Source organism: Miniopterus natalensis, chromosome 20 (assembly GCF_054644295.1).
Source record: "Miniopterus natalensis isolate mMinNat1 chromosome 20, mMinNat1.hap1, whole genome shotgun sequence".
NCBI lineage: Eukaryota > Metazoa > Chordata > Mammalia > Chiroptera > Miniopteridae > Miniopterus > Miniopterus natalensis.
Genome location: NC_142100.1, coordinates 19,318,379 through 19,338,433, shown reverse-complemented (window position 1 = coordinate 19,338,433; position 20,055 = coordinate 19,318,379). Strand labels below are relative to the sequence as shown.

The window sequence follows — 20,055 nt, the reverse complement described above, 5'->3', positions numbered from 1 at the left end:
GACAAATACATAAAAACACACCCAGCAAGAGGTAAGCTTAGGAATGAATGTATGTTTAACTATATGGCTGATGAGGTATTTGTTAGGAAGGTTTTATTACAGAGTGGGAATTGAAGAGGTCACTGCCAGAGGAGTATGGAAAGTACTCAGCCTTGAGGTGGGGTGATTTAGATTGGCACACGTGATTCATTCAGGTTCTCTTTTGTAATGCTTTCTTCAAGCTATGGCATGCCATTCTGTCAGCACTTTTCAAGGTGTGGCTTAGTACATTTTCTTATTCTTTGGTCTTTCAGAGGCAGAAAAATAGCAATCTTGCTGAACAGAAGTTGGCTTTGTGGTTTTGGCTATAGAGATCCCCCCCCCCAGATGCATAAGCTGCCTTGTGCCAGTTCCAGTCCCTTGTGCACTCTACCATGTGGGCATGAACAAGCCTCTCCTGTGTGGAGTAGCCACACTCGTGATGTGAGACTGAAGCATTCTCATCCGAGTTGTGAACCATGTGGGACATTCAGACACACCAGTGTTTGTGGTTAGGTACACGTGCACACATGCATCAAAACGTCAGATAGCAGGGAAACTAAACCCTAACTTCAGCAAATAAGGGCGAGGGGGGTTGGTTAGAATCCTCTGCTCTTGATTTCATAATACTCACTTGGGTGGAGGGTGCAAATTGCAGGGCTACTGTCTTGCCTAATCACTCTCTCTCTTCCTCTCCTGCCCACTCCTATGGCAGTGCAGGCGATTTCAGCCTCCCTTTCATTGCCTTGGGGAGCAGCTCTGCTCTGGGCCCAGGGGGATGGGTGTGGCCAAGTCTCTGTTAGCCTTTTGGGCCACTATCTCCTCTCTGCTTCTGGCTCCTTTGGCATAGCTTTATAGTACCTTATGTACAGTTACATTTCTGCCATTTGTTTTAGAAACTGTGTCTGGGAATATTTGCGATCTTGCTGTATTTATGTCTGTGAACTATCTTTTCAATTCATTTTGTGCTCTTTCTCAACTAGGGTTTTGTGAAAAAATTCAGCCCTACGGAAAATCACTTCAATGAATATTTCTTAGTTCTCTCAAGGATGGGGCATGGCTATGCCTTCTAGATGCATAGGAAAGAAATTAATTCATTACCTACAGTAGCTGCCTTAGGGCATTAGGACTTACTTCCCTCATAGAACTTGGGTTGACAGGGGCTGCTTTAGAGTGTTTTTCTGCCATATTTATCAAGGAAGAAATCTTGATTCATTTCAGTCAGTATTCTGAGTGTCTCTTCTAACTGTCACTATCTAATTCACGTTACCTCTAATTTGCTGGGACTGGAAATCATTCTTTGGGTTCTCTTAGCTTCTTGTCTATGCTACTGGTACCACAGACCTCATTATCACATTGTATCATAATTATTTTCTTCATTACTTAACAGTTAGGGGGGGCGGTTAGAATTATGTGCTCTTGATCTCTGACATTCAGTTGGATGGAGGATGCACACTGGATGGCTGTTTGAGTGGTAGCTCTTGATAACAGGTTCTCCAAAATCTGGCTTCAATCTGTTGTGGGAACAGCCTTTCAGATGGCCTCCAGTGATCCTTACCTCCTTGTGTTCATGCTCTGTGTGGTGCCCTCCCACGCTGAATAGAGCTGACTGTATAACCACCAGGACATGGTGGAGTTGGTGCAGTGTGACTGAGGCTTGGTCATAAAGCATATTGACTTCCACTTCGTCTCTTTTGGGGCCTCCGTGTTCCAAGCAGCTCTGTGAAGGGGTCTGTAGGACTTCTCACCAACAGCCAACGCCAACTTAACAAACATGAGTGAACCATCTTGAAAGTGGATCCTGCAGCCCTGGCTGACACCTTGACTCATGAGAACCCACAGCCAGAACCACCCAGATAAGTGTGGCTTTTGAACTCCTGACCCTGAGAAACTGAGGTAATAAGTGATTACTGTTTTAAGTAGCTGAGTTTTAGGGTTAAGCAGCAATTTATAACTCATAAATGTATTCTCAGAATCTGGTGCTTGATTCATGTTAGTCACATAATGCATAAATAAATGAGTACTTCACAATGACCTAAAAAGCCATTTCATAGTTTTAAGCACTCTTTTCACTTACTTTAAAAAAAAAATCTATGTAGATGTATAAATACATATAGATACATAACATTCTTAAATCTTATGAATAATTGGGGGATTCTGTGCAGTAGCAAGAGAAAGTTATGTTACATGGCAAGATCCTCATGTTCCATGATACTGTCATGTAACCTAAAAAGTGTGTTGTAAGGTCATAGTCACTATCTTATACGTAACTTCAAGTTACATTTGAAGCAGTCTGGAAAGTTAACATTGATGGTGGGTGTAAAGATGCTTTACCTGTACTTTTTTCAAAATGCTTTACAGTGAACTTATTACATGTAAAGATTATTTTTAAAAATATTGTCTGTAATAGTACCAGAGCATATATAAAGAGCTAATTGTAAGGTTTTAGTGAAATCTGAAATAGTACTTTAAAAAACCACACATTCATTCACATACTCATTCATTAGACAATTGAGAGCCTGCTCTGTGCCATGACCTGTGTTGGGTTCTTGCTCTTAACAAGCTTTGGTAAGAGTTGACCTTGATTTCTCCAATGGGGGCTGTGTGTGCATAAAGTGCCCTGACACAGCGATGGGAGGTGAGTTCCAGCTGAGGCTCAGAAGTCAAGGAAGACATCACAGAGGGATTCTGTTGGAATCCAGGTTTTCCTGTGTGTAGGAGCTAGCGGTGAAACAGAAGAGGAGCCCAGCCAGCTCACTGAAGTGAATTAGAAGAACTACTCTGTCCTGGGAGGGCACAGAATAAGGGGGGCACATTCCTCCTTCAGATCCCTGGGTCTCTGGGACTTCAGATGGACTTCGCTAGTATTGGAGAAATGGGGTATTTAATTGGAGGGGGATTAAGAGGGCTGACGGTTAGCTTTTTGATAGAAAAGTCACAGTTCTTGGCTCTTTCCCCCCTTCTCTTTCATTGTAAATAGTGCAAAATTGGTGTTTTTCCGTGATCATTTTATGGAGGAGAACCAGAATAAGCAATGTTGAACATTTTTTGGATTATTGTTGTAACTGGAACAACATTGCATGTTTCCTCTGTATCAGCTTCAGGAAAAGGCGGTGACTTCGTGCCATAGTCTTAAAAATGAGACTCCAAAATGACATCATATGCTTGGAGGGTCCCCTACCTAAAAGGAGTCTGTTTTTGCACATTGTAGGACTGCTGTCATACCTCTGTTCTTCAGTTGCAGAAATTGAAGCTCAGATTGAGTGATTGCCCAGAGCTGTGGGTCTTTCGATTTTTTTTGTGGGAGGATGAGGGGGTATAGAAACTGCCGTCTAATTGACACTTAATCCTTTACATCGTTCTCTAGGATTAGAGACTTAATAACAAAAACACTGGCTTGTCAGGGCTTTGATTCTGTCAGCTTGGAAAATTGTCTTTAGGTTTGGAAAGTACTTTGTCTATACCATGCCTTGTTCAGAAACAGCGACAATGATGAAATTGCAGCAGTTCACATTTTTGAGGGCTGCTTTAAGTGCCAGGCGCTATGCTGATAGGTGTCTTTTTTCATGGACTAGTTCAAAAGGAGTGGCAGTCTCCCTGATGGTGCTTTTAACCAGCACCTGCTGGATTTGCATTGGCTGCATCCTTTCCTCCCCCCCTTACTCTACACTGCTGACAGGCAATTTCCATTCCTACAAATAGCAGTACTCCATTTGGACAAGGGTAGCAATGCAAGTAGCCCTTTGTACAGATGTGGATTTTTTTGCCCATGGTGGCTTTTGTGTTATGGGCAGGGGATTCATTGTCAGTGTCCTGATGTGTCCTGGAATGCCTGTTCACTGCCTCCTGAAATAGATACTGTCTAATGCCCTGAGCACCTTAAACTGTCAATTGTATGGGGGCCCTGAAAGGCTGGGAGGCTGGGGGTGTGTTTGTGTGTGTTGGGGACTGTTGGAGGATGCAGGGGGAGGGCACCAGGTGCAGAACAATGACTTCCAAATTATGTCACGAGCTGCCAGCCACACGAGTGAACCTCGCACAGCCTCATTATCACATGAAGTGCCACAGAAGGGCCTTTTCATGTTCTCCCAGTGACTGTTTTCCATAGTCTTGCTGTGGAGGGGTGGGGTGGGGGATACTCTACTCAACCTCGCTTAACAATGGAGTACAAAGTCTTGGCAGAAGGAACCTCACAATGTACCCTAAGGCTATTTTTGATTACAGTGAGTGACTGTGACTCAGACTATGCCCTGGCAGATGACGGCTTTCGCCCTCCCTTCCCCTCCCTCCTCCCCTGGAGATGAGCAGCCGCCTGTCCTTTGTGCGTTTCCTTGGCCAGCTCCTAGAGCTGCTGCAGTTCACTGATATGTCCACAGCAGCCGGCCTGCAGGCTTGACAGGGCTCTGACAGTGGTTTTTACCATATATGGCCATCAGAGCTCTGGGGCTGTCAGCCAGCCAGGATAATTTCCTTCCTTTGCTTTGATTGGCTGCACAGAGGCTCAGAGAATGGTGGGATCTGGGAGTGTGTGGTGAAGGGAAGCCACTGAGTCAAGTGCAAAGAACGTTTAACTCTTTCCTGGTTATTTGGAGCCCGAGTCTGTTCTGAGCACACAGGCGAGTGCTGCTAGCAGAAGCCCTCAGCGTATAACCATGATAGCCCAAGTCTGGGAAAGCAGTGAAGAAAAGGTTCTTGAGTACAGACTACTCTAAAATAGACTCAGGTTTTATGGACAGATTTCTCTAGTCCCGATTTGTCCAGAAGCACCTTATAATCATAGGTAGCAAATTTTCTGTTTGTACCAAGTTGAAGATCAGTGCTGGTTAGGGGTGGGACCTGAGTTGAGTACAGGGAAGGCTGAGCTGGGAGGACAAGTGATGGAGCACGTGTTGGCACTCTCAGAGGAGTGGTGACTTGGGTTTCTTTTCTGGCTGAGCTTTAAGTCTTGAGTAAATGATACAGGCTACTGAATTGGGTCTCAACTCCTGTCCTCTTGCTTGTTTATAACCGCCACAAGATGTGAACTGCCTTGGTCCTGGAGCCCAAAGCTTTTACCTAAAATAGTTGTAATTTTTTTTCTGTCTTTCATCCCCATTTCAAGGAGGGTGGATTTTTATTCTGAGGCTTGTGGGCAAACCAGTGCAGAGCTGGGAATGGAAGGGGGAGCAGCCCTGCAGCCCTTCATCATTCTCAGAGGGTCCCAGGGAGATTATCTCCAGTATCATTTGCTCAGTGCAAGGGGCGAGGTAACCAGTTACTCCCCTTTCTAATTTGACACCGGATGCTTCGTTTTAATTTCCTATATTTGTACTTACATTGATCTTTTGCATTTCAGCTTTTGCTTTGAAGCTGAATTTTATTTTAACTTGGTTCTACCTCATCTTGGGCTTCTAGTTTTTGTTTGTTCTCAGACCAGAAGTATCATATGAAATTATTTGTCTGCAATGATGAGGTTTTTCACTTCATACATTTTTTATTAATAAAAGCCAGGAAGTTAGGAAGTATAGCTTCTCTGGTCGCTATTGTGACTTTAGGTGTGATTCAGGATGTTAACTCTTCCACTTTTTTGCTTCCTGATAATAAAATATCCATAGTTTTAGAGTAACTTCCCTCAGGTTTTAAAAAATGGTCTGTTCGACACTGAAGCCAATTGTAAAGAGGACCCTTGATGGCAAAATGATTTGCTTGGCATTTTCACTGTGCCCATAAAGACTCTTTTTTCACTCACAGGCAGGTGAAGTCTCTGCAGAACCACACTGCCCCTCCCTGGCCGCTTTAGTGCTTAGCTTACCTTACACTTATAGGTCTGGGTAACCCAATCTGTGTGTTTTATTTCAGAGCACTTTCTCTCTTAGGTTGGTATTTCTGGTTCATTTAAAGTAAAACCTCCTCAGAATGTTTTATTCCTGGGCTGTGAGCTGTTGCTTCCAGTGACCAACCTGTCAACAAGTCATATATTGCGTGCATCAGTCTTTATGGTCTGCTGCAGAAGCCCGGTCTCGTCTGGGCTACTTATCCCCTGTCTGACCACCACAGTCACTATATCTCCTCCCTGTGGGACAACAAGGCCTTAAGAGTTTTCAACAGAACACGTATCCACATAAATAATACTGTTACCAAAAAAAGGAAGTTGAATAAAAAGGAAAACCCACTTCAATAGACATCCTTTTTGACTCCTTTGAACTCTGCACAGTGTGAATGGAGCCCTTATGCCTGGGCTGGAAACTTTTCCTTTGCTTCCGAGCACATGTTTGATTTACCATTCTCCTTACTGGGAGTTTAGAAATTCTTACTTTATAACTTCAAGGCCAGTAATGAGTTATTATCAATGCCTTTGAAAAGATCTTTTAATTTAGGGACAGTATGATAATGTTTTTGAAATTTGGGCACATAAAATGATTTTCATTGGCATTTTTTCCTAAAACAAAAACTTTCATGAATATAAAGTGGGGATGAACAGTTTGGAAAATCTTTATACTTTGTTCCTTGCATCAGGTTGGGGCAGGGCTGTTTAGGCCCTTACATCAGAGGGTGGTATAACCAGTCTGGATAGTAAGCACAGATTATAATAATGGATTATAAAATGGCTGGATAATAAGATGACTGTAGATTAGAAGTTGGAAAAGTACTGGAAAGCTGCCTGTGCTGGACTAGATAAGGGAGACCATATAGAAAGCAATCAGGACTCAGCACCCTAGAAGGGCTTGGGGTTTATGATTGAACTCCAGAATGTAAGCTAGAAAGAAATGGTATGTGGAATACCTTGAGCATCTTAAAGGGAATTATTTGATTTGACTGATAAAATTAATGTGTGTCACCTTTATCACCAAGGGAGTTTATTAGCTTTATGAAAACATGTTAGTTAGCGTAAGCTGGCTGGGTAGTGTTGTGTGACTTTAACATGTTATATTTTGAAGGAACCAGTAGTTATTAGGTTGATTTTCCTTAGTACCAGTTTGTTAGCATCTTCAGCCTAATACTGAAGAAAGCTAAAGTGTGGATCAAAAACAATTTATCATGTGAGGGCCACTCTTATATTAAGAAATAATCATTCTGAATGATCTTTTATATAATACATAGGTCATATTGGAAGCATCTAGCTTTGAATTTTGAGAGTTTGATAACGTTGTAATATCTGTGGGTACACCTTGTAATACACCATTAGTTCCTTTAAAACCACATCCCAGAGTGGAACTTCTTTACAGAAACATATCTGTGAGATTTATGTATGTGTTTGTTAGTATGTATTTACAATGTGTTGATTGTGTAGTACTGGCTTCAGCATGTAGGATGAATACACTTCTTAAGTATTGATTCTATTTTGAAATAAGGTGTGAGAAATAAGACGCACTGTTACACGTAAGAGGAAGCAGTGGTGGTTTTCCATTGAAATTGATGGCAAATATCCTTACAACTAGATATATTTCATGAGACTTATGTTGAATATTGTATGCTTAAGGAGGAGTGTTTTTGTAGTTATTTAAAATTACAGACATTCCTCCTTAGAGCAGTTAGATAAAGTTATGTATTAACTGATGCTTACATTTTTATTTTACACTCTCTTTCCCCCTTAAAAAAAATGCCCATTGGTGGAAAGTGTTGCCTAACTGTGAGTTTAGTTGAAGCGTCAGTCTCCAGGAGCTCTGCTGAGTTGTTGTTGTTTTTTCTGCTTTGAAATGTTTGAGGACTTTCCCCAAACCTAAAGCGAATGATAGTGCTGGTATATAGGAGGTTTTCTGCCACTGTGAGGGTTGCTGGCTGGAACAAGTCAAAGCCATCAGCTTCAGCTCGGGCCAGCCACATGGAAACTGTGCTGTCACACCTCTCTTGTGCCAGCTGTACACACACTCTGAAGGCGGAATTTTCCCTGGGGCTCATGTTGCTTGGCCCCTGGCGGGCCACTGGATCTTTTAGATAATGTCGGTAAGCTAGTGCCCTGACCTATTTCACTAATGTCCCACAAATTTTGAATTGGAGTCTGGGCAAGAGCTTTTGGGGACCTTGGTGTGTTGGTCATTCTTACCATTTGAGTTGACTTGATGGTATTTCTTACCATTTGGAATTTTAGCTTAAAGAAGTACAATAAAAGGTCCTCTATGGCATGTGATTGGGACTAATAAATAATCAATAAATAAACCTTGTTTAAAGTGGCAGGTCTAAATGGCTGAGTGACTATTCTCAGTTAAATGTTCAATTCTATACTAGAAAAGTGGTACTATTCTGGAGATGCAGCTGAGGTGACACATCCCTAATGAAAGAGGGGACTGATTTGTTAGTAAATGAAATTATTCTGTAGATAAGCTGTGGAAAATTGATGAGTAATTCTTAAAATAAATCACCATTTAGTTGGGGGAGGAAAGACACTTAAAGGCAGGCATTAAATTCTTATAAATCTTCCTTCCAGTCTCAGCATTCATTTAGATTTGCTGCTCAGAGGTGCAGGTAAGCTGTTACCATGACTTCAGTGGATGTCTTTCTGAATGGTCCCTCACAGTCGAGCAAATAGACATGGATTCCTTAGTTTATTCACTGGATGATAAATGAGGATGTGTCTTGGATATGAATGAGAAATGCATTCTTATTTAGATCTCGGCGCAAAATGTCTTTCAGAAATGATGTGTCCTCTTTACCATATAAGGCCATTATTGTATGGTTTCCTTCAGTCTCCATGTACTTGAGCTCTCAGCTGTTTATAATTGTCCAGCTTCACCCTTTTAATAATGTATACTCATTGGGTGAACTATGTTGTGCTTTTTTTTTTATTTAATTGATTTTTTTTATGGGTAAGAAAAGATGGAGATAGTTGATACGTGGCTGAGTGTTGTCAACATCCTGTATGTAAAACGATCGGTATGCATTTAAAATGTCAGTTTTCTCACATTTTCATCTTTTTTTGTTCCTTTATCACTATCAGACATTTAGTCAGTTCCCTTTCTGTTGTGCTGCGATATGATGCTACTTTCCCTGTTTTATTTGTTGTAAGGATTTATGATGATGTCACAACCAGAGGCAGCAGCTGTTTGTAGGATATAATTTTTTATTAACTCCTTGTTTCTGATAAGCAGCTACCGGTAATTTCAGCATTACTTTTATGCCTTTTTCACATTCCCATGGCTTAGTGGAAATTCTTTCCCTATAGAAATCTAGTGATATTTTAGATCTCTGCCTCTTGACTTTTCCTATACCTCAGTTTCTCTATTTAGAAAATGGGGTTAAAAAAGTACCTATATCATAAAGGTACTTGTGAGAGTGAAGATATAAGGGCTTTTAAACAGCTCCTAACGTGTAACACAAACACTCTAGAAGTGTTAGTTGTTATTGTTATTTGTTTTTCACAGAAAGGAGGGAAATATATGGTAGTTGCCCTTTAAATGACATTCAAATTCCTACAAAAACATTGGACTCTTTAGAGCTTTAATACTGTAGCCTTGTCAGGGCTGTTGAGACTGGCAGAAATGCTTTATTATTATTATTAAAAATCTTATTTGACTGACAAATACTGGTTAATAGCTATTAACTTTTAGCCAGGGTTGCTTAATTTTAACCTAAAAAAGTCATTTAGTAAAGCTTCTCAGTATGTAATTAAGAAGAACTCGTATTAGCACTTCCAGATCAACCTCAGCATTGTTTTATGTTTGAGCAAAAGCTCTTCTTAGCTCAAATTGAAAAAAATTATTTGGTGTCCTTGAAAGTTCAGAATTCAGTACTTTGCCATTAAGGATGCCAGACGTGGTTTGCTGGGGAAAGCCTAAGACTGAAAAGACCCTGGGATAAAATAAAACAATTTAGATAGAAAACTGTTTTCCTTGAGAGTAAAGATTGTTTAAGTTAGTAACAAGACATTGATGTGTTTCTCAACTTTATTGTATTATTATTTTTTTTAAATTTGGAAACCAAACAAAAGATAAAATAATAGGACACTCGTGTACTCACCCACAAGATGAAACAGATGTTTTGCCATGTCTGTTTCATATCTTTTTTTTGAAAAACAATAAAGTATAACAGATGTAGCTAAAATACCATTCTCCTTTACTTCTCCCTCCCCCAGAGGTAATCGTTTCCTCAAAGTGGGTATGTATCATATTTTTGTACTTCTATTACATGTGTTTATATCTAAACAGACTATTATTTTTTGTGTTAAATTTTTATAAGGTATTTATTCCTATACTGAAGGATAGTTAAATTGCTTCTGGTTTTGTGTGTCTTTTTTTTTCCACGATTCCCAACAGTGCTGCAATTAATATCCTCCTTGTGCAGAATATGGGGCTTTCCTCTCACAGACCACCTAGAAGCGGGACTGCTGAGGGGTGGCATCCTCACCTCCAGCTATTTCCAGATTGCTCTCAAAAGGGCATTGGAGTAGGATAGTCTCTCCGGTGATCAGTTTTTATGAGTTCCTCTTTCCCAACATGCTTGCCAGCACTTGTATTTAGACTTCTAAATTGTTGCCAGTTTTAATAGGTATAAAATGTTACCTCATTGTTTTAATTTGCAGTTCCCTGATTACAATGAGATTATCTTTTCATACGTCTGTTGGCTGTTCAGGTTTCCTTCCCTGTGGATTCTCCACTCAAATCACTTGCCCATGATTCTGCTAGGGTGCTGTTGACTTTGTCAGGACTGCATGTTGCATACATATCTTCTCTCTGTAGCTTGTCTTTCCACTTGCTTATGGGTTTTGAGAACAGCCCACACTGCTGAATTTGGCTTACTTTTTTTTTTTTTTAGGGAAGTTTGCATCAATATTTGTAAGTCTCATAGACTTATGTTTCTCTTTATACCATCCTTCGTATCAAGATGTACATTCCTTATGTGATGAGTTTAATGGTGCTCCTATTTTTTTTCTATTTTCTGGGACCATTTGTTTGCATGTTTGGTAAAGTTCACCTGTGAAACCACCTGGGCCTAGTGATTTTTGGTATTTAATGACTGCTTTTGACTTATGGGGCTGTCTGGAATGATACTTAACTGGTTCTTATATGGTTATAGGTCTATTTAGGTTTTCTCTTTATTGAAAAAATTTTGATAAGTTAGATTTTTATCTAGGAGATTGCTTAATTCATCTGGACTTTTCAAATTTATTATCAAATGTTATTTCCAGTGTTTTCATATCATTTAAATTTCTACCATATTTGTATTATGTCCCTTTTTAAATTTTTGGTGTTTGTATAAGCCTTCTGTCTTCCATATCTAATTTTGTTGATTTAGTTTATTATTTATTTTCTTTCATGTTAATTTCTTCTCATAATTTTATGTTCTTTGGGTTTACTCTGTTTATTTTCTAACTTCTCCTGTTAGGTGCTTAACTCATTAATTTTCAGTCTTTTCTCATATATGCATTTAAGGCTATAAAATTTTCCCTAAGATCTGTTTTAGCTATATCCCATCTTTTAATATGTCATTGAAAAGGGTTCCCAGACTCAATTTCTCTGTGTGCATGGAAGCTTCTCCACACCAGCGAGCAATTCTCAGACACCAGCTGGGTGTTGGAGAATTCATTCCAATTCCCACACTGTCTTCCCAGAGATAGCATCACATTCTGCAGGTTAAAGGTTCAGTCCTAGAAGACTGTCCCCTCCCCCAACACATGCTTCAGATGCTAGTCACTAGTACCTGTGCTTCTGACTCACAAATTGGATGTTCCAAGGGCTTGATTAATTTGCTAGAATGGCTCACAGAACACAGGAAAACTCCTTTACTCGCCAGATTACTGATTTATTACAAAGGATATTAAAGAATAAGAATCAGCAGCCAGATGAAGAGATACATAGGGTGAGGTCCCATCAAAGGGCTTCTATCCCGTGGAGCTTGGGGCCGGCATAGTGGCATGGGAAGTGCTCCCTAAGACACCAGCCATCTGTCTTCCTGGGTTTTTATGGAGGCTTATTACATATTATGATTGACTAAGTCATTGGCCATTGGCAGTTGAACTCAATCTCTAGTCCCTCTGCCCTCCCCAGAGGTAAGGGGATGGGACTGAAAGTTCCAAACCTCTAATCACATGGTTGGATCTCCCGAAGACTCGCCCCCACCCTTGGATGGGATCCAAAAGTCACCTCATTAGCATAGCAAAAGGCACCTTTATTACTTTCAACACCGGAAATTTTAAGGGTTTTGGGAGCTGTGAAGAGGAACTATAGGTGAAGACCAAACTATCTTATAAATCACCATATCGCAGTCATGTATTTATTGATCAGTTTAAATTTCTATTGGGCATTATAATTTTCTATGTGAATTATTTAGTAAATTAAAAATTTTTTAGATGCATTGGTGAGTTTTGGTTTATATTTTTCTGTTTTTAATTGTATTGCATTGTACTCAGAACATGCTTTATAGGATATTGATTCCTTGGTATTTTTCGAGATTTGCTTTGTGGTGTCCTAATCATTTAAAAAATGTTTAATGTTTGCTTGAAACAAATGTGTGTTTTAAATGTTGGCTATAAGGTTGTGTATATGCATTAGATCAAGCTTGTTACTTTTGTCTTTTATATTTATACTAATTTCGTCTGTCTGCCTGATCTCCTAAACATTTATTAAAATCTCTTAAGATTATAGCATTGTCATTCCTTCTTGTAGTTCTTGTGGACAAAAAGGGGCTCTGTAATAAATCTAACTAAAGATAACCTCACAGGGTGATCTGATCATAATTCCTAACTGCACAGGTCATAGTGGGTAGTCGAGCCTGAGGCCTATAACTTCCCTAGTAAAAGAATCTTTTCCTTAAGGCAAGCCCTGTCTATTTCTGTGCTTTAATAAATTTGAAAGCTATGTAGTCAGATGAGTTTAAAGTTCATAGTGATTATACCTTCCCTGTAAATTGTTTATTTAAATGTTAAAATGTGACATTAATTCTTAATAATGTATTTTATCTTAAAGTCTGTTTGTTCTAGTATAACTATCTAGTATATATTTTTATAGCCTCTCCTTTAGTTGCCTTTGGTGTCATCATTTTAAACATGTGTCTTGTAACTGGTTTTAATCTAATCTGAGACACCCTAGCTGGTAAATTTAAGCCATTTGTATTTACCACAATTCATGATTTATAGTTAGTTTTATTTCTATCATCTTATTTTGTGCTTTCTAGTTTTCACGCTTTTTCTTGCCTTTAAAATTTTTTTTCCTCTTTCCTTTGGATTGAATATGTTGTTTTATTTCACCAACCTCCCTCCCACTCTGCACACCTTTTGGAAATTATGTACTGTTGATCCAACCTCCCTTGCAGTAAAAAAACATTTGCCCATAACTACTAGTTGGCCCACCACATACTCGGATTCTTAACCTCAGATTGAAAATAGTTGACCCTTGAACAACACAGGCTTGAATTGCATGGGTCCACTTATATATGAATTTAAAATTTTCTTTCCCTTTAGCGTTTACCCTTAATTTCCATGCTTACATGGCTCAAAGTCTAAAACTAGTCAATTTTTCTGCCTTTCTTTAGAGAAAGACCCTGAAACCTTTGAACTCTGGTCGTATCTCTTTCTATCTTACATGTTATTGCCTAATATTTTAGTCTGCCTTGTTTTATCTGTATCTCAATTAGTCGTTATTACTACTGTTTTATAGTCAATGCCTATTTACATTTACCAGGTATTTTGTTCACTGTTGTTTTGGCCATAACTCCAGCCCAGACAGTCTGGTTCTGAACCATTGGTGCTTTGCTGCCTGTAAATGACCCATGTGGCTTCTCTTACAACACCTAGATTCTGTATAATATTGTGTTTGTTCATTGGCGTTTTCTTTTATCTCCCCTTTTGGGGGATGTAATTCAGGAGAGCCGAAGTAGAGTTAATTAGTTTTGCAAGAAAAAGGGGAAAACATGTAAAATAACTCAGGCCATAGGTCTGTAGACAGGCCCATTCATCTTTGCAACTCAACTTAGAACTAACTTTTCTCTGCAGGAAACAACCCCAAAGACCATGACCCCCACAAGCCTGAATGCCCTTGCCCTTCTGTGTTCCTGCCACCCTTGTTCCTGTTCTGGTGGGGCATGTCTCATGATGCACTTTAATTGTTGGTTTAAATGTCTTCTCTCCTCTCCCTGCACTCCATGCTTAGCCGGGATAGGGCTGTCCTGTTCACTTCTATATCTGCAACACTCAGCACACTGTTTGGCCCCTAAAAATGCACAGGTAGCAAATATTTTTAATTCTTAAGAATGGAGTAAATTAACATACTATGCTTGAAGAACTAATAGTAAGTGACAGTAGTTTTTTTTTTATTAAGTATTTACTTTATTCTAGGTACTATACTTAGATTTTACATCCCTTGTACAGATAATTGTAATACTAAGTTATGATTTATCTAAAAACATTCTCTTATTTAATCCTCACAGTAATCCTAGGAAATAAGTATTATTGTTACTCATTTTACAGATGATGATCTGAAGTTCAGAGAAATTTCGTGACTTGCCTAAGGCCACCCACTGTTTAAGCAGTACAACCTGCATTGGAACCATAGTTGTTTGACTCTGGAGCTGATGGCCTTTGCACTTTAGCATACTGCTTCTCTGGAGATTTCCGTAGCTACGTCAAAGTGGAGAAATCATAGAATTTATTGATCTTGAAATATTGCCAAGAATCCTGCCCCAGTGTTGTGATTTCTTGCCATAACAAGAGTGCAACAATAACAAAAAAGGAGTTCAGTTTTGTGTTTCAGTGATTCCTTTTTGTTGTTGACCTGCTGTTAGGACAGGTAGAGCCTCAGCATGGACTGGCATTAACCTGTTTGAAAAGGAAGTACCTTTTGTACACCTGTTGTTAAAACAGCATTTGTCCTGGTTAACACAAAAAATGGTCTAAGCCAAGTCAGCTTGTTTGATTTAAATGTGTACTATGAACAAATTGTGATTGGCTACTTATGACCAACATTAAAAATAGTATTTTTAATGAGATGTGGAACTGGATAATGGATGAGATCTAAGCTGATGTTAATTTAATTATGCTGTCTGGCTGGCATTTCTGTTGATTGAAGACGGCTGAGAGACAGACATTAAAACATAGTATGTCCTTTAGTCCCTAAGCAATAGTCAAAGCGTTTCTTTTTATTACCTTAACTTTGCTTGCTCACAGTGCTTTCATTTCCAGAACTTATTTTGTGTATTCAAGAATATTAACTTATTATATTAAAAGTTATATTTTGCATTTTGAATAATACCATGTTTCTTTTTTATAGCAGAAATACATGTATAATTTATAATTTGGCTATCATAGAAAAATACTTTGGTAAAAGACTTGTATTCTCTCTTGCTATGTCTATTAATGCAGTTGATTAAATTCTTTGTGGTACTAGAAATTTGGATCTTTAATTTGGTGGAGTGTCCTTAGTAGTAACTATTTTTAGAAATGAAAATTAACAGTTCTTACTAGTTGACACTGATATGCAGGTCATCCTGTGTAGACCATTGAGAGTTTTGGGTGGAGGTGATAAAGGAGGAATGGGTCTAAGAAAACAAACTCTGGTATTGATGTTACATAGTAAATTTGTTTCTCCCTACTTTCAGACTGGTCGAATCGACAAATCCTACCCTACGGTATGTGGCCACACAGGACCAGTGCTTGACATAGATTGGTGCCCACATAACGATCAGGTCATTGCCAGCGGTTCAGAGGACTGCACGGTTATGGTAAGCTCCCAGGAAGTAGCATGCACACAGACCAGTGAGACTCACCTCCTGCTTCCAGAAAGAGAGAGAGAGAGAGTGTTTGTGTGTGTGTGTGGAGGCTTGAAAAGCACAAAATTGTAGCAGTTTTGATTGCCCATTGGGTTATACAAGATTTAATGACATGAAAGTACTATGTTTCTTTTTTCTTCTTTTGTATGAGTGTGTGTTTGTATGTGCTTGACAGTTCTGTGGGAAGATTTTAGAGAAGCTGAAATGACTTTCCAGTAATTCTGTGAATGCCATTGGATGATGTGCCCCGTCCTCTCCCCTTAAAAAAGAAAGAAAACACTGCTAAGAATTGTACTTTGCAGTGAAATAAGATCCCAAAGGTTATACAGATAAAATGGAATATGTGACAGAACTGAGAGATAGTAAAGAGTTTTTGCAAGTACTTCTTTCCAAGCTAATGTCAGAAGATGTGTTCTGTCTCATGGACCCTGGTTAAGAAAGTCCTTTTTGTGCAACTGTACAAACATTTTGAAAGATTTTTAAAGTAACTTCTTTATAGTCCCTCATTTGGATTCCAAAAGTAGGTTACATATGAAATCAGGCTTTGGGGTAACCTTTTTTTTTTTTTAATTTTTTTTGGTGTATGTGTTTTTATTGATTTGAGAGAGAGGGGAGGGAGGAGAGAAACACTGATGTGAGAGAGAAACATCAATTGGTTGCCTCCTGAATGTGCCCCCAACCACTGGGGATTAAACCTACAACTTAGGTATGTGCCCTGACTGAGAATTGAACCCACGACCCTTTGGTGCATGGGAAGATGCTCCAACCAACTGAGCCACCCGGCCAGGGCTGGGGTACTTTTTAATGTAATGCTGCTTCTTCTTGATCATGTTCTTCTTAGTCTTAGTAATTACTGGTTTGGATCAATTTTTAATCTTAGTCCAACATGTGTAGAAAAGGTTAAGCTGGCGCAGATGGGGAGACCCAAAACAAGTGCTGAAGCAGGTGTAGTCATTAAGTTGCAGGCAGTCCCTCATTCGTCAGGTGAGGAGCCAAGGGGACCGCTGCTTTTATTTCCCTCTCCATTTCCTGGGGACTGAACCAGACTTAGAAACATCGTTTGGAAGCCTTTATTAATTAAAATATTTTACGTAAACAAGTTAATTCCTAAACTGTGTCATTGAAACATCTACTCATTTTTCCTCATGGACGTTTGGCTGAGGATAACTCCTCCTGTGATCTCATAATGTTGGCAGCCAGAGTGTATTAAAGAAATATGCTGTTGTTAAAAGGAATTGTTCCGTTTAATGTGCCTTGCTAAATTGGTCATTTTCATGGCCGCAGACGCATTTTGGTTAGGCAGAGGAACAGTATTTCGACCTAATGCCAAAATCTTAAACTGACTGAGAGTCTTGACCTCTCTGGAAGAAGCAGGTTTGATGCATCTCTTTCTGCCTCCAGATTATTGGTCATGTTGCCCCTTTAAAAAACATATTTTTATTATAAAACACACTAAAGTTTAGTGAGTCCAGTGAAGTGAGTTAAATGAGTTCAGTGGTTTATTACAAAGGGACTACCCTGCCTGGTCTTGATCACTCCCTTACTGTTTGGGATGCTAAGATGTCCTGGGCTCATCCTGGGCATCTTTTGCCCCACGCCTCAAATTAGCCATTTCTCTCAGAAACTTTGGTTTCTTTTAATAGAAAATGGTATTTCTAGGTCACAGTCTGGGTGCTAGGGATGCTCATTGTTACATGGTGATCATTGTTTTTAAGACATTGTAATAACTATGTATGATGTCAGTTGTGTACTAGACTGATGGGGAGGGGGGCTCACTTCATAAGTTATATAAATGTCTAACCACCATGCTGTACACCTGAAACTAATATTGAATGTCAACTGCAATTGAAAAACAAAAAAATTTTTTTAAAAGACTGTAGTAAATGGAGCCAGAATATACATATATGTTTAAAGATGTAATTCTTATGACTTCATTTTAATATTTCCAATTAAAATTCAGGGCTATAGAGTTTTTATGTAAGCTCTTTAATATCATATCTCTTTAGCCTTTCTTCCACACTAAGAACCCTGGTTCTCAAGGACTCCAAGGATGACTAGACCATCCTGATCTAGCTCATCGGCTCTTTGACAGTATGCACACACTAATCTCAGATGCATGTAAGGTACTGCTTTCAATGCAACTGCTATTTCAAGTGATGTTCTATCCCAGCAAGTGCAATTTCATGAACCTTCCTCCTGGAAACTGTGCTTCACTCCTCGGTTTTCCATATTTTTGGTACTGTGAGGGTTTTTTCTCCAGTATCTTCTCATAGAGAGTTTTCGAGAATCTGGCTACTGGTATTGTACTTGGGAAAATTTTAGCTCCAAGAAAAGAACTGTGCTTTAAATAATACAAAGAGCAGCCAACTTGAGTTTTGTGGATGGTATTGATTCAACATTGTCCCTTACCTGCAGGGTAGTAATCAAACACGAATTTTAAAAATGGCTAATTCAGCACAGTTGCATAATTGTTTCTTGCAGAGTCTGGGAGAAGGGAAGATTGAAGGCAGAGTAAGTGTCTTATCTGTCTGCAGCTAGGTGGTCTGAATAGTCCCAATAATCAAGTTTAAAGGGACACTTTTCCATTCTCCCAAATTAGCCTCACACAAAAACAAACTCCCTATTTTACACATTTTTGCTTCTGTTGTAAATTTTCCTCATACAGTTTTTGTCCTCAAGTAAAAATGGAAGTGCTGCTGTAGTTGGTGGTGAGAGCGCGTTCCTCAGGATCCTGTCCCTCTCAGTGCTTCAGCAGGGCTTCATGTCATTTCCTTTTTGTACAGATTACATCTGGGCCATTTGCCAGTAGGTATTATAGCCTTGGCAAATCAGACCCCAGCTCCCAGCTCTTGATTTTCCCAAAACTAATGTTGTTTTAATGTCATGGTTCATTTATGAATGTCGTGACTGTGCCTCCTGCCCCGTGGGGTTAGTGGATCTGTAGGGGATTATGCTGCTCTGCAGCTGCTACAGAATCTGTAAGTCTCTTCCTGTCTCTTAAGATCATCTTTTCCTTCATTTTCCCTTTGGAATTGGTTTCCTTAGCATTTAAAAAATAGGGCCTTTGGGAGAAATAGCCCTTTTTATGGCTGTAACTCTAGTGCCTAGCCCAGTAGCAAGTTCATGATGGGTGTTTAACGTTGGGGAGCAGTGTCTGGAAACACTTTGTGTCCACTTTAAATTTGCACCGTGTTTGAGAAATAAAGCCATCAAGCAAACTGCACTTTAAAATTATTACTTGCAAATAAAATAAAATAAAATTACTACTTGTGAGAAACCTCTTTCTTAATTTTCCGTGTTGATTGTGGGAAGTGTTTTCTTGAGCTGCCCCTTTTCCGTACTCAGAATTTCACATGTGAAGGAGATGCCGGTGACACAGCAGTTCCTGAACATGTGCTTAAAGTTGTTTTTTCCAGAACCACGATGGGTTTTCACTGGTTGATTCACTTTTTCATCTGGAAGCCCTTGGGACTGATTGTGTTTTTCCCTTTCTTTCAAAACAAAACAAAACACTGCCATAGTAATGTGTCGTCCAAATAGAAAATTTCAGGAACACACATTATTATTTAAAAAACAAAAATGAAAAGCCAAATGGAGGGGGATAGAGCTGCCAGTCCCTGCTGGGCTGAGATGCCCACTTGGCACAGTGGGGGATGTGTGATACCTTTTCCTCTCTACCCATTACATGGTTTTGAAAAAGCTGCTGGGTATTAGAGCCTGTATCCCTGGAGCAGAGCAAAGCTAAGGGACCTGCCTAGAGATCAGAGTTGTCCTCATCTGTGCTAAGTGGCCTAGGTGAACTTGAGCCTTCATACACGTGGTATTTTGGATATAAATTAGACTGTTGGGCACAGTGCTGAATTAACTTGAAGATAAGACTCATTCTAAGAAATTATGATGTTCAGACTTAAAAATTCACGGTGGTCATAGTAACAGCAAGAAAAATAATCATGAACATATAGTAGGGACTGTTTCTTGCCAAGCACTGTTTTTAAGCCTTTACATGCATGATTACAGTGAATCATTGCACCAGCAAAGTCAGGCGGAAATCTCTCCCATTTTACAACTCGGGAAACACAGGCCCAGGGAGTGACAGTTTTGTCAAAGGTCACCCTATTTGAGTATTTCATATTAAGGTAGTGCTTGGGTATGCAAAATGTTTTAGCTCACTTGACCCTTCCAGTAACCCGTGAGGAAGCAGAGCTGATGCTGTCCCCAGTGTCAAACAAGGAAATCGGGGCTCTAAGAAGCGAAGTTCCCTTTTTAATGAAACATGGCCAGTTAGTGTCCCAGCTCTGACAGAGCCGTATATCTGCTGACATTTAGGCCAGCACCCTTCCATGCCAGGCTGTGTCCCAGATC

The 20,055-nt window shown here is 39.5% G+C and overlaps 1 protein-coding gene across 2 annotated transcripts in view; it reads left to right on the top strand.

Moving 5' to 3' along the window:
• Positions 1-20,055, top strand: part of CORO1C (coronin 1C) — a 60,199-nt gene that overhangs the window by 23,154 nt on the left and 16,990 nt on the right. For both annotated transcript variants that reach the window (XM_087828745.1, XM_016208743.2), the window contains exon 3: positions 15,523-15,645. In XM_087828745.1, the coding sequence (XP_087684871.1) occupies positions 15,523-15,645 (123 nt within the window). The remainder of the gene's footprint in view (positions 1-15,522; positions 15,646-20,055) is intronic.